Genomic DNA, 14540 nt, shown 5'->3' with positions numbered 1-14540 from the left:
GCTGTTGGGATAAGATGAGACTTGACATCAACTAATTGCTTATTTCTAATATAGTCTTGAACTACACTGATTGTCTAGGGAGAAAAGAAGGTGCTCTGTGACAGAGATTCAGGAAATAGGAGCTTTTCTAACTTTCAATTCTGTACATAATATAGACAAATTGTATAGATAAATATAACCAGATGTATATTAGTCGATGGGAAGACAGTTGACTATTTTAAGAATAAGAATGTGTTCTGTTCATTTAGAGCCATTGAAAATCATGAAAGGTGTGAGTTCAGAGTTGACTAAGGAGGAATAAATAAGGAAATACCTAACTGGAATCTAATTCAGTTGCCTGGCCACTCCTCTCAGAGCATCACTGAAAATTACACGAACTAAGTATATCACAAGTACTTTAATGAATTAATTATTGTGTTGTATGACATGTAGCCCAACTCAGAAGATACTTGTTTTGTATTTGAAGAGTGGGGAGGAATTAAGGGGAATCAGAAGAATACCAATTCAGACAGATCTGTGCCCTAATCCTGCTTCTGCCAGCTAATGGCTGCAAGATTCGGAAAGGTTCCTTCTATCTCTTCAAATTGTACCTTCCTCAATGGGGAATAAGAAGGCCTACTTCATAGAATTGATGAGGAGGATTTATGAGGAGTGTGAGTATTAGTTTTCTGCCCTGTTTTATCCCTCTACTCCACCCCTCCACCCCTCATCGTGGCTCTGCAATAATAAATATGTTTCAGTGTCGAAAAGGCCCATCTGGTCTTTCTCAGATAAGGATAGTTATCTTCAAATGGCCTGATTCCTGTACATAAAACATAATACAAAACCAAAAGTACCTTCAACATCGTAGACTTTTCATATGTGGCTGTCTCTATGATTTAAATGTGCCATCTCGAATTTAAGTGTGAAGGCCTTTCAAGATTACCATTGGCAATGATCTTCTGAAAGATGTCTCATGGAGGAAATACCCAATTATGAACGAAGCCATATAGCAATATCTGGGAAAATATTGCAACACAGTATAGCTTTTTATATGAATTTCAGATATATTAGTAAAAAAGAAAACAGCCCTCCTAAGGTCTTGTTTTATCTTCTACCACTAACATCATGCAGGCATGTCATTCTTTTTTATAACTTAAGTGCTGAGCTAAATGGGTAGCGACATTAGCTCCCCGCTGTGTCCATGGCACGTTAACTCTTTAAAACACCCCATGCAGTGTTACTCTACCCGCCCTTTCTCAGGACTGGGTGTCCTTTAAAACCCACTCCCATATACTTTAGGAGCCCTTCATAGAATGCATTTGAGGTGGGAGTCTCCTGTGTCTATGTGCAGCTTTGGTGTCTGCCCTTGTCTTGTCATTGTAATTTACTTGGTACCTAGGGGTGAGTATGTATATATGTGTGTTTAAAACACAGCATCTATGAGGTGCCTGGGTGGCTGAGTCAGTAGAGCACCCGAGTCTTGGTTTCGGCTCAGATCCTGATCTCATGGGTGGTGGGATCGAGCCCTGCCTAGGGCTCTGCTCTCAGTGGGGAGTCTGCTTGGAATTCTCTCTCTCTGCCCCTCCCTGCTCTTTCAAATAAATAAAAATAAATCATTAAAAAATAAACAAAACACAGCATATATAATGTTTGTCTTACTCCTGAGGAAAGGAAACTTAAAATAACATTTCTGCCTTTAAAAATGCTTTTGTGAAGTTATCACTTTGCCTAATTCTACCTTCCAAAGGTAGACCAAGGGAATGATGAAAGTGAGTCACACATGCAGCTATTTCTGTAGTTTATGAGCACGTGGTGATGGTAGCATCCCCTCCTCCTTCCTTCCTGGTTTTGGAGCCACCACATTATTGGTTCAAAAATGGCTAAGGCTGCCTGTCAGCTAAACTCCTGCCTCCATTCTCTCTCTGCAGCCATTGCCATTTACCCTGAAAACTGTCCCCCCCAGGTAATCATTCTCAAATACTTTTATAGTATGTCATGTCTGCTGTGGTGAGAAGAATTGTATACATGTGGTGTGTGTGGAGGGGGAGTTCTCTTTGGCTATGGGGATCAAATAATATGTACAAATTAATTTCTTTCCTGTTTATGTGATTTCTCTCTCTGTGTTCATCCTGTAATGCTGTGAACATCAAGAAGGTAGAAGAAGTTTGTTTGCTTTTCACCACTGCAGGCCTAGATGCTGATATATGAAATATTAGTGGGAGGAAGGAAAAGTCAGGAAGGCGGGAAGGAAGGTAGGATGGGAGGAAGGGAGAGAGGGAAGGAAGGAGGAAGGAAGGAAAGAAAAGAAGAAGGAAGGAAGGGACAGACTAACTTAAGGGCTGGGACTACATCTTTCTTATATTATGTGTGTTCTTGTAGCTCCTAGCAATGTCTTAGAAGTACGATAGGCACGTAAGTGCCTTTTTGTGTGATGAATAAATATGCAGAACATTTTTGCACTGTGACAGAATAAAAAGTAACTAGGAAAAACATGATGCAGAAGAGAAAAGACACTTCGCTTCTTACCTCCAACCTAGTACGTCTGAAGTGAATGCTTCGATTTTTAAAAAGTAATTTTAAGGCTAGAGTAAACCAGAGGGTCAGACAAGGAGAGAAAGCATCACGTGTTACCCGAGTTTGGAATTGCTTAAGGCGGTCTGACAAATGGGATTTTGCTCAGTTTCCTCCAGGGTAATCCACCGTAGGCCAGGCATTTTTAAAGATTAGATTTTGAAATAAAGGCTTGCACCTGGGAATGTACTGAGGCAGGAGAGCATATCCCTTCTCTCCACTGTTCTCATGCATAAGGGGTGAGAATTTTCGAATGAGATATGAAAGCAAAAACAACAAACCCTGCAGGATAATAGTCTCTGAGGACCTTAATAACAGCCATTTTTAAAGCACAGCCTGTGGACTCCTAAATCCATAGCTGCCCATTTAAGATGCATTGCAGTGCAGTGGACCTGAAAACACACTCCTTATCTACCTAGAGCAACCAGGCTCCAAGCCAAATGGCAGTCCTCAAATTAACTCTTGTTTCTCTTGGGATGACCACCCCGCTGCTTTTACAAGGATTGCAATGGCCACATATCCACATACGGAATAGGGGGAAACAGTCACACCCTCTGTGGGTCTCTATGCGACTGCATTTCTTGAGTGAGTTACAAAGGTCTGGTGGTTAGATTAGAGTCCTTATGAGGTCAAGATTGTGGGTCCAGCTCCTTTATGTGGGTGCTTCTCCAAAAAATCCATTAGAAAGGACAATTCTGTTTTGTTTTGCTAGTTTTAATGTCCAATCCATACCAGACTGATACTTTTGTAACATGCAATAAAAATGAATTACTTTTAAAACTACAAAAACCAGACACAAAATGCAACCTCGTGCCTTTTATTTTTAGATTGCTGTAAACGTTTCTAAGGACTTACTCTCAATTTCTGTTCTCATAATGGAATAGAGGTGGGGTGTGTGTGTGTGTATGTATGTGTGTGTGCACCCAAACCTCAAGTATTCAGAGTGCATATTTCGCAAGTCATTTTGAATAGCCAAGCTAAGGGAGTTTTACTTTTGTGTGTGTGTTTCGTTTGTTGAATCTCTTTAAAGCATCAACACCTTTTCAGGATAACTATGTTGGATAAATTCATTTAAAGAGTTTCATATATACTATTTCCTTCTTAAATAGAGTTTACTGATTATAAACCTGCTTTCTCTGCTGAATTTAGAATCTTCATCACTAACAGTAATGATTTTGTTTCAAATTCCTAGTGAGGTGATACGTTCAAGGGCTAGTATATAGGGGTGGAAGTGCACACTGGGAAACCCAGGTCAACTCTATGTGTTGGCACCTCCTTCCACACCTTTCTGGTTCTCTGTCATGTGTCACTCCTTGCCACATGCAGTGGAGACTTGATGATACCTTCTCTCCTGTTTTGGATCTTCTGTTTCTGAACTTTTAAGTTCTTGGAAATCAGATCACCACTCTTTTTTTTTCCCCCCATCAAGTGTATTTGAATTAGGTGAGAGTTATCAGTAAAGAGGAACTAATGGCCTTACCATTATTTGCCTACTAATTGCTTTCAGAAAAGATTAGAGATTGTGTGTCTGTAATGAATTTTATAGGGAGATGTGGTCACTTATGTTTGTTCTTCCTACAGCTTTTTGTCCATTTTCTTGCTGACATTTTGGTTGTATTCACGATAGGGAGGTCATTGTTTGCTGAGTTCTTTTTTAGACAAGTAATTCCATGTACATAGGAAAGAAAATATTTGGATACTGGTACCCAGGATGTGTTGGAATACTATCATAACCATTTGTTTGGATAATAAAAAGAAGAGTGTTGCCCTAACTGACTCTTGACATCTCTTTTCTTTATCTTGATTCTAGTAAAACTTTTATTAGTTTTCATATTCTTCCCCAGTTGTCTTATTACTTAGGGACCCTGTGGGATTATTCTACTTGTTGAATGAGATAGTAAAAATATAATAATCCATGATCTTGTGTTTGTCCTACTTCTTGTAAACTTTTATTCTCAGTGCCTTCCTGAAAGAAGGTCTTCATCCTGCTTAGTTTAAGGACTCAATTACATTCCATCTGTTGCTTCCTAACAGACATCATGTGTTCCAATCAGGCTGTGTTGTTCATTGTTCTGCTTCTAAACCAAATTTGCTCCCATCTTCTGCTATTCTTACACACTTCTTCACAGTGGGAATGCCCTCTTCGGTCACTCTCTCTCTTGGTTTTATCCATCCTTCAAGGCTCAAACCAAGTCGCATTAGTTCATGAAGTCTATCACTTGATTTCCACCCTGATTCTCTTAGAAGAGCAACCCTTATATTAGCTATTACTTGTTAAAGGCCTGTTGTGTTCTGGACACTGTTCAAAGTATTTTACAAAAATTATTCCATGTAATATTCACAGCAACCCAGTTGTGAATTACTATTTAATATTTAGTGAAGCCAAAGAGTTTTCAAACTAAAGCAGCTCATAAGGGAAAGAGAAGGGACAGACTCAAACCATGATTCCTTAATGGCACTTCACCATTGCTTTTCCCTGGAGACTGAGAAAGGGCACTTAAGACAAGAGGAGACTAGACTCTTGGACAAGAAAGGGGTGTGAGATTTGAAGAAGCTCTCCAGGAAACGGGATTCTCCCTACTCCTAAAACTGCTGGGCTGTGGACATGCCACTTGCCTTACCACTGAATTTCTTGATATCACCTTGGAGATTTGCTCTCCAAGTACACAGAACTTGAAGCTCTATGGTTCTTGGTTGGGGGGGGACAACAAATTACAGATTTTACTGGCACCCATTTTCTCAATTATCTTACGTTCTCTCTTGTTCAGTTGGATATTTCTCTGTCGACTGCTTCAGATGTGTTTAATAGTCTCCATGTTATTAAGACCATACAGAGACTCTTGAGGTATGGAAAATGTGACTCTGCATTGGCTGATGGCAGAGCTAGATTGGCTGTAACTGAGGTAGGAGTGTAACTACCAGGAAGAATTCACTGGGATTTTTTTTATTTTTTTAAAGATTTTATTTATTCATTTGAGACAGAGATAGAGAGAGAGAACATGAGCAGGGAGAGAGGCAAAGGGGGAGGGAGAAGCAGACTCCCCAGTGAGCAGGGAGCCCAATATGGGGGGCTAGATTCCAGGACCCTCAGACCATGACCTGAGCTGAAGGCAGACACTTAACTGACTGAGCCACCCGGGTGCTCCTATTGCGAATATTTTTAAATGAATAGAGGGAAAAAAAAACCTCAGAGGCAACATGGCCTAGTGGTTAACAGCAACAGTCCCTGGAGTTCCAACAGCCTGGGTTAGAAATCTGGCTGCATGGTTTATTAGCCGTGTGACCTTGGGCATTTTTACTTAAACTCCTCTAAAATTTCACTCTTATGTATGTAAAATGCAAATACTAATCATGTCTACCAGAGAAGATTCCTGAGAGGCCTCAGCGGCTCACGACACCCAGTGCTCTGGCCAGCGTCTGGTGTAGCGTAAGTCTTATACACATTGTTGTGGCCACTGCACTTGTTTTTATGGTTATATAACAAATACCTTTTCCCTCTGCTCATTTGTTATTGTTCTTTTTAAAGAATACAATTGCAAAAAGAAGAGAAACATTAGATAGGCTGCCTTGGTTGTGGCGACTCTGGCTTTGAGTGTTTTTTTTTTTTTTGTTTTGTTTTTTTTTAGTTATGTCAGAAGTAAAATAAAACTACCTAAAAATGCCTGCAAAAGTTCCTTTTTGTCTGGGTGGGCTATGGTCTGAGAATTCTCTTTACTAACTCCCCCTGCTTTTCTGTGGCCATCTTAAGCTAAATGCCATCATGGTAGTTTTATGCAGGTATGACTGTCCCTTCCTACCTGTCCCATCAATGTCTCCTCCTACCAAGAACTCATGCTGCCCACTTGTATTGAGAAATCTCCACTACAGCATGGCAGCTTCCTTAAAAAAAAAAAATGCCTTCGGCTCCTCACCGACACTCCCCTCCATTCTAGAGCAGGCTACCTGAGTCCCATGGCTTGACAGATTCCCTACCAGCCTATTGTCCCCAAAGAACATAGGCGAGCTACATTGATATTGATGTGTCAAGTCACTACTTGGTGTAATGTTCACGTGGCTCTTATAGACAAAGGAACACATTGCTGAAGGGAGAATTTCTGTTCTGGCAGTAAGGATATTTTTTAGTAAGGAGACCTCAAAAACTCCCAGGTTTGGCTCACAGATGGTCCCAGATGCACAATCATCAAATAAGAAGTGAAAAGGGTAGTCAGGATTCCGTTTTTCATTCAGAATAAATCAATCCATGTGGGTCAATTTCCAATCAAAATCAGTAATGCCGACTTTCTGGGTGTTTTTCCCTCAATAGCTGTTTTTCCTCCCTTGTCAGGACTAGCCTTGTTCAGCTTAGGCAACTACTGTCTCTTCCAGCCAGTGTTCACAGCAAGTGGGGCAGTGGGAACAGCCCAAGATCTTCTAGAGTCAACATAACTCAAATTCTATTACTTGCGAGATAGGTAACTTTAGGCGAGTCAGTTAAACAACTCTCTACCTCAGTGCTCTCATATGAAAAACAGAGAAAACATGTACTTCATGGCACCAAGAGGAAGAATAAAGAGGTACATTTGTGTTTTATACCTTGTACTGTTCGTGTCATTTGTCACTCTCAGCCAGCACCATGACCCAGAGAAGGAATACCGAGCTATGAGTTACCTTTTGGCTAATGCCACGACTTAACTTCAGCCACTCTGAACTTCCAAGGGGTGGGGAGTAGTTTTTATGCCAACATGTATGAGGTGTGGCAGGAAATTACCATCAATATTTAGTTGGTAATATGAACTAAATAAAAAGCATGCCCTAGATTTTAGGAAGTATAAAGACTGAGCTGTCTCTTGCATACCTCTCATTTTCTCCCAGCTGAGACTAGACAGATAATCAGTCCTCAGTAAGTACTGGTTTACCAATTTTCTGTTTACTTCTTTGTGGATGACACAACAGTGATGTTTCTGTGTGGTATAATGAAAATGGCAAAGATGAAAATTAGCAAATTAATGAATCAACGTCCTATTTAAGCTTGGGAAGACCTCTCATTTTTTCAAGAAGGTATCAATGACTTCATGATATACATAATCTTGAGGAACCATGGATAGAGCCTGGGTCTCAGTCTCAATGCAGCATATAAAAATTCAGGTGAACTCTCATTTGTATGCATGTTAATGAAGAAAGCTTATTGTATTAATTATAATATATGTTATTTTCTTGAGCGACTAAAGGTTTGGTTTCAATCCCCTAAGTGTATCCTCTGAGGCAAAGTTTTCAATCAAGTACTATAAGAAGAAAAGTAAAGTAAAAAGAGAAAAGTGGGGGAATTATGTGGATAACTTGGATCTGTTTGCTTTGGAGCCCTGATTTATTCAGATAAATTAACCTCACTTTTCTCCTTTCCTGAGGAAGTGGCAAATTCGGGAGGGCAGTTTGTGCCGTGTAGGTACGCACACCTAGAAGAGAAATATGTTTGTTTTATCAGACTCCATTCAGCAAGAAGCCCAGTACCAGTTTTCTAACACATGAACTCGTTTCAAAATCAGGCTATTTCCTTCCAGAAGGAACCTGTTTGTGATGGGATAGAGGTAGAGGCTACTTGATCTGTTGGAGTATTTCCCTTCTTTCATCATTGGATGTCCTTCGATCTGTTTTCCCCCCTCGCGGCTTCCCATCACAGAGAATGGGACAAAATTCTCTTTAGAGTTCCATGCATGATACTTTGGCTGCCAAAAAGAGTGATAGGAAACATTCATCATCCATCTACCTGGCCTGTGCAACATTCTGAATCTAAGAGTCAGAGACTGAAAATGCAGGCCAGTCCTTCAGAATTGCTAACATGTCACTGTGGCCACTGCCCCCTTGCCTCATAAGAGTAATTTAATTCTATTTTAGAAAGAGGGAACGGAAAAAAAAAAAAAGTTCCTAGTTACACAGATCAATCCAATTGTTCGGAGCTTCAGAATGAATTTTTCAACTTGTTGAACAGAAGCATACAAATCTCTAAAAGCAAGTCAGATAATGTACAAAGCCTCCATTCATTGTGTAGGCAGAAAGGAATGCTGGTCCCCGGCAGCTCTCTAAGGAATGTTCCTTTGGCTTTGACTGTTCTGTTGGGAACAAGGAGGGAAACACATATATAAAATGAATTTATAATGTCTCTGGCTTATAATGGCAAAATGATAAGAAAAGTTGGCTGTTTAATATAAACTGTCAGTTGCATATTCCAGGCCTCCTCTCTTTGAGGTCCCTCCCACACCCACGGGCCTGGCCACCGGTTAGCGAGGAGTACAAAGTGGCTGTTTATTATTATTGACTGGTGAAGCCTGTGCTCTGAAATTCATTCTGTCAACAGAATGTAAGCAAAGTTGGCATTTTAAAGCAGGGCTCTTTCAGTCGCTGGTTTTTCTCAGGATTGCTATGCAACAGGATCAGTGCTGTAGTCCCCGGTTCAAGCTGAAAATGTTACACAGGAAGACATACCATGTAAAGGTCAGATTCTTCTACTGTGATAATTTTCTTGTTCTGTGTATATACAAATGAGGTGGAATGTGTAATCTCTTACGATAACTCTTATCAAGGTCCTATGGACTTTCTACCTGTCAAGCCTAAAAATACGACGGTATTTTAAATGGAAAATCTTACTAATGAATGTATGATGCTGTAATAAATGTGTGATGCTATAATGCCAAGGTGAACTTAATGTGTATTGTCAAGAAGATGCTCTCCTATGATAGAATCCCATTAATGTGCTGGAGCTGTGGACCAAGCACAACCTTGTTTATTAGTCTCTCCATGCTTTTATGGTCTGAGTCAACTCTACAGATTACTTAGATGCATGTAAAATATGACTTAACCCATACTGTAATGAAATGATTGGCCCTGGGGTGCACTTCATCACAGAATGTTATTTTATATCAGTTCCAGAAAACATCATCTTTTGTCTGTAGACCCATCAGTGTAACTTTACAAAATTTGTAAAGTTGCAGGTGCATCATGTTCCAATTCATATCGTTGAGGAACAAATTTATTAGACCTAATAAGTTGTCCACTGCCAATCTACATAATAACATGAAGAGATAATGAACCAAGAAGAGTGAGTTGGAGGTGCATCTTCTTGTTAGGTGGCCTAATTGAAACGTCTTTTGAACAGGCAGTTTATTTTTTACAGTTCTCCAGACTCACATTTAGCCAATCTCTTCTGTTTGGTAATTCTGCTCGTGTTCTTCTTCCTGTTGTCTCATAGGACCTCCAAGGAGAAATCGAAGCTCACACAGATATCTATCACAACCTGGATGAAAATGGCCAAAAAGTCCTGAGATCCCTGGAAGGTTCTGATGACGCAGCCTTGTTGCAAAGACGTTTGGACAACATGAACTTCAAGTGGAGTGAGCTTCGGAAAAAGTCTCTCAACATTAGGTAGGAAAAGATTGGGGGCAAAGAAGCCAGAAATGAATTAAAATGGGAAGATTTCCTTCCCTTTCGTAGCTCAAGCGGCTAATATCTCATATGTTTATGTAAATCACCCAATTTTGCAATGATTCATTTTATTTTGAATAAATGAATCATTCATTTGCTTGGTATGGAGATGATACTTGAGGGTTCAGATTAGATTAAAATGGCAGTGTTTTATAACCATGGGAGAGATGCATATTAAGACATTAGAGTGAAATTAAATGAGGAACACAGCTATCCTAACTTGATAGAGTTCTCTCTTGGCTTACCACAGGATTATACAAAAAGGGATAAAATCAATATATGTTTATCATGGAATTCTTTTTTTGGCATTATTCTAAATGCATAGCAGAGGACATTCCTTAAATACCCTGATGCCTTGTAACTTTCGAGGAGACCTCTCCATAGCTCCTGCCGCTAGGGAGAGATTATAGAAACTTCTGGTCTTTAGCTCCCTCTCAGATTTTGTCACGGCGTCCTCTGGAGACTAAGCCTTTGGTTGTTCTCTACTCTCCTCTCTTGTATAATTGCCCCTTTCTTTGTATCACCTTTTTCCTGAGAAGCTAGTGGATACAGCTCAGCATTATTATAAGGAGTGCAGAGTAAAACTCTTGCTACACCCATTGTGAGTTGGTTCAGTGGGGGTCAAAGAGCAGGGATAGTCAAGTGAAATGCCTGGTGTCACGTAGGTGACACGGGAAGTGCAGAGAGTGGAGGTCAGGTCTCCTGCTTTCAATCAGTTGCTTGTCCTAATTCACATGTCTTCATAAAAATGTGTTGTACTTTCTTCTGTGTCTAGGAGAGGGGTCAGAGTGGAGGGTGGTAGAAGAGGGTAAATGGGCATCGCGGTGGTTACGAGGGAGCGCGCTGAACCCTGGGAGGTGGTACTACCTCTGGGTTGTAAGATTACAGAACGGAGATTTCTTTTTCTTTTTTACTGTTCTTCTGAATTGGCCAGGCTTTTGACATACAGCATATTTACTTCAGTAATGAGGGAAAATGTCACTGAAATTTCCTAATACAAAAGCACTCTAGTAAAAACCTGTATTAATGTGAAATAATAAGAATGATAGCAACTAATGCATGGTGCATCACCTATCGTTACGTGCCATGGACACTTTATATTTCTTGACCCACTTAATGCTCTCAGCAGCCCTACATGGTAGGCCCTGTTATTATTCTGTCTTTATATTTAAAGAAAGTGAGGTGCAGAGGGGCTAAATAATTTTTTTCTAAGGTCATTTAGTTAGTAAGTTACAGGTCCAAGACTGAATACAGGGGGTCCTGCTCCACGGTCTGAGCTTTTAACCATCATATTATCCTGTAGAGTATAAAGCAGAAAGGAAAACGTAGGACTCACCTAACTTTGACACATAAATACATACTACATGAAAGGATGGAAAAGAGAAACAGATATTTCTAGTAGTAGGAAAGGACTTTTTCTTTTTTTACCTATAAGGTTTTCCCTCCAAATTTGCATCCCAGCCTCCAACACATTCATTTTTATCTCCCTGTTTGGTCCATGACGTCGTATCAATGTGTTTAGGGTGCACTGGGGACAACAGTGAGCGGTGGCATTTTCAAAGGCAGCGAGACTCCATTCGCTTCCCATGGCTTAAACTCGAAGAGAGGTCAGTGTGCGTAGTGACAAAGGCCACTTTCATAACCTCTGTCATTAAAAAGGAATGAGAAGTGTGAAATGGGAAAATTATTGGCAGATAAATTAAAAGAGAAGAAAGTTATTCTTTTTTGCAGAGAAGAGAGAAGAAAGCTGCTCTAACTATTCTGTACATCACTCAGTGCCTTTCTTCTCCTTCATGTGAACTTGATGAAATGAAAGGGGAATCGAAAGCGGCAAACAGCATATCAGCCAAAATATGGGCTCTTCGTTCTCAGCGATTTCCCATATGCCAGGCCCTGCAGTTTAATTCTTGCTGTCATTAATCAAGTGTAAAACAGTTACTTTGGCTTATCTAAGGTGCTGCAAATTCCAGAATTTAAAATACTCCAATCAATGGTTTCGGCTTCTAAGTAGACCTTTCTCATAATACACTTTGCGTTTTAAGCACTCGCTTACAAATTAAAAAAAAAAAAAAAAAGAATTCTTCACATCAGAGGGCTTCAGTCCCTTTCCTGACATATCATTGAAGGAAGGTTACAAGCAACAATTTAGGATGGTGATGAGGCAGGAGAACTGGACCCTGGCAGAGTCAGACACAGAACCATTCATGATGCTTAGAAGCTGGCTTTATGAGTCTAGTCAGTTCCTCCATCAGCATTATTTTATGGTGAAAAGTCACCACACCTAAAAACTAGTTGCAAAGATCGCACAGAGAAACTGCCCGGTGTTTGCCCAAGCTATAACATATCATCCTATAAATGATGTAGGTTGGTTCATTATCTTAAAAGGGATTCTGAAGCCATTTTTCTATCTCAAAGTACAGAGACATCAGTACTTAATTACACAGGTGTCCATTTTTTCAAGTTTTTATTGCAATTCCAGGTAGTTAACGGGACAGTGTAATATTAGTTTCAGATGTAACATTTAGTGATTCAACACTTCCATCCATCACCCGGCACTCATCATAAGTGCCGTCCTTCATCCCCATCACCTCCTTGGAATCCAAATGATTTTGCAGTATCCCTTTGCATTCCATTGGCTCATAAGAGGTATCCATGTGTTTCCGGTTCCAAGTCCAGATTATGTCGCTTTCCTTCCATTTATTTTTTTCTGCCCTATGTCTTTTCTCTGCCTATGATTATGATTCTTACGTAAGTCTCCATCATGTCTTTTTATGTTGATAGATTTGTCTGTTTCTTTATGCATTGATATCATCCATAACACATTTACAAAAATATTCTTCCTTGAACATTTCTAGCACATTTTTCCCTTGCTCAAAAACTTCAGTCTTGTTGGTGCCTATATTTTACTTGTTCATTCATTTATTTTTCTCATTCCACAAATATTTACTAAGTCTTTATTATGTACTTGGCACTCTTCTAGGCACTGAGGATACAACTGAACGAAACTGGCAAGAGAAAAATCATTGCTTTCATGAAATTTATGTGTAGTCATCAGAATCTAGTGGTTTGTGGCTCGTCTACTCTCCACCTGCTAAGACCCTGATAATCCCTTCTCTTTCCTGTTCTTCCTTTACCTCTCAGTTCCTTTGTCACCAAGCAGCGATTTAATTATTCCCCGGCACGGATTCTCTGAGCCAAGAAGATTCTGCTTTTTAACCCCATTGCTGCTCTCCAGTAGTTTCTCATTTCCTGTATGAGTACATATATTTGCTGGTCCTCACCCTTGGAATGCCATCCTTCCTTTCATCCTCCACCTTTTCATCCAAATCCCTCTCTGAATATTTCCCTCTCTGATGGTTCCTTCACTTTGAGGTCTTCCCTGTACTATTATCATTTACACTGGATGGCAGGTTTCTTTAAGTATTCACAGTTGTTTCAGGGGGCTGTGCTTGCTGCCTTCAGCTAAATTAGACAAAGAAAAAACTCCAAGCTCTACTATTTGAAGGGAATACTTTGGGAAGGATAGGTATTAACCCTTCTCTAAATATTTGGTAGGATTCACCTGTGCAGCCATCTGGTCCTGGACTTTTGTCTGTTGGGGGTTTTTTGATGACCGATTCAATTTCATTGCTAGGTATCTGCTCACATTTTCTATTTCTTCTTGATTCAGTCTCTGAGGGCTGTGTGTTTCTAGGAATTCATTCATTTCTTCTAGGTTGTCCCATTTGTTGGCATATAATTTGTATAGTAATGTTTTATAGCCAATCCTTTGTATTTCTGTAATGTCCATAGTAACTCCTCTTTCATTTCTGATTTTATTCGAGTCCTCTTCCTTTTTGTGTGATCATGGTATTTCTCCTGCCAGGTAAATAGTGACTCCTCCTTCTTTTTGTGCTTGATGACTCTGACTCAAGAGTTCATATTTTGTTTATCCTCTCAAAAAACCAGCTCTTAGTCTCATTGATGTTTTGTGTTGTTTTTAAGTCTCTTGTTTCATTTATTTCCACTCTGATCTTTATTATTTCCTTCCTTCTACTAACTTGGGACTTTGTTCTACTTCCTTTAGGTGTAAGATTTAGTTATTTATTTGAGATTGTGCTTTTCGAGGCAGGCCTTTATCGTTATAACCTTCCCTCTTAGAACTGCTTTCACTGCATCTTAAATGTTTTGGACCACTGTGTTTTCATTTTCATTTGCCTTCAGGTATTTCTTGGCTTCCTCTTTGACTTTTTCATCAATCTATTGGTTGTTCAGTGACATGTTGTTCAGCCTGCACGTGTTTGTGTTTGTTGCAGTTGTTTTCTTGTGATTGATTTCTAGTTTCATCCTGCTATGGTCAGAAAAGATGTTTGATATGATTTCAGTCTTCTGAAATTTTTTGAAACTTGTTTAATGGATTATCACATGATCTATCCTGGACAGTCTTCCATGTACACGTGAAAAGAATCTGCTGTTTTGGGCTAGAATGTTCTGTATGTATCTGTTAAGGCCATCTGGTCTAATGTGTCATTCAAAGCCACTGTTTCCTTACT

General features: G+C 39.7%; 1 protein-coding gene across 4 annotated transcripts in view; it reads left to right on the top strand.

Moving 5' to 3' along the window:
• DMD (dystrophin) overlaps nt 1-14540 on the top strand; it is a 2197254-nt gene that overhangs the window by 1823098 nt on the left and 359616 nt on the right. For all 4 annotated transcript variants that reach the window (XM_032883124.1, XM_032883125.1, XM_032883122.1 and 1 more), the window contains exon 56: nt 9776-9948. In XM_032883124.1, coding sequence (XP_032739015.1) covers nt 9776-9948 — 173 coding nt within the window. The remainder of the gene's footprint in view (nt 1-9775; nt 9949-14540) is intronic.

This window comes from Lontra canadensis, unplaced genomic scaffold (assembly GCF_010015895.1).
Source record: "Lontra canadensis isolate GAN:19392208 unplaced genomic scaffold, GSC_riverotter_1.0 scaffold86, whole genome shotgun sequence".
Classification (NCBI taxonomy): domain Eukaryota; kingdom Metazoa; phylum Chordata; class Mammalia; order Carnivora; family Mustelidae; genus Lontra; species Lontra canadensis.
This window is presented reverse-complemented; position numbering and strand designations above follow the sequence as displayed.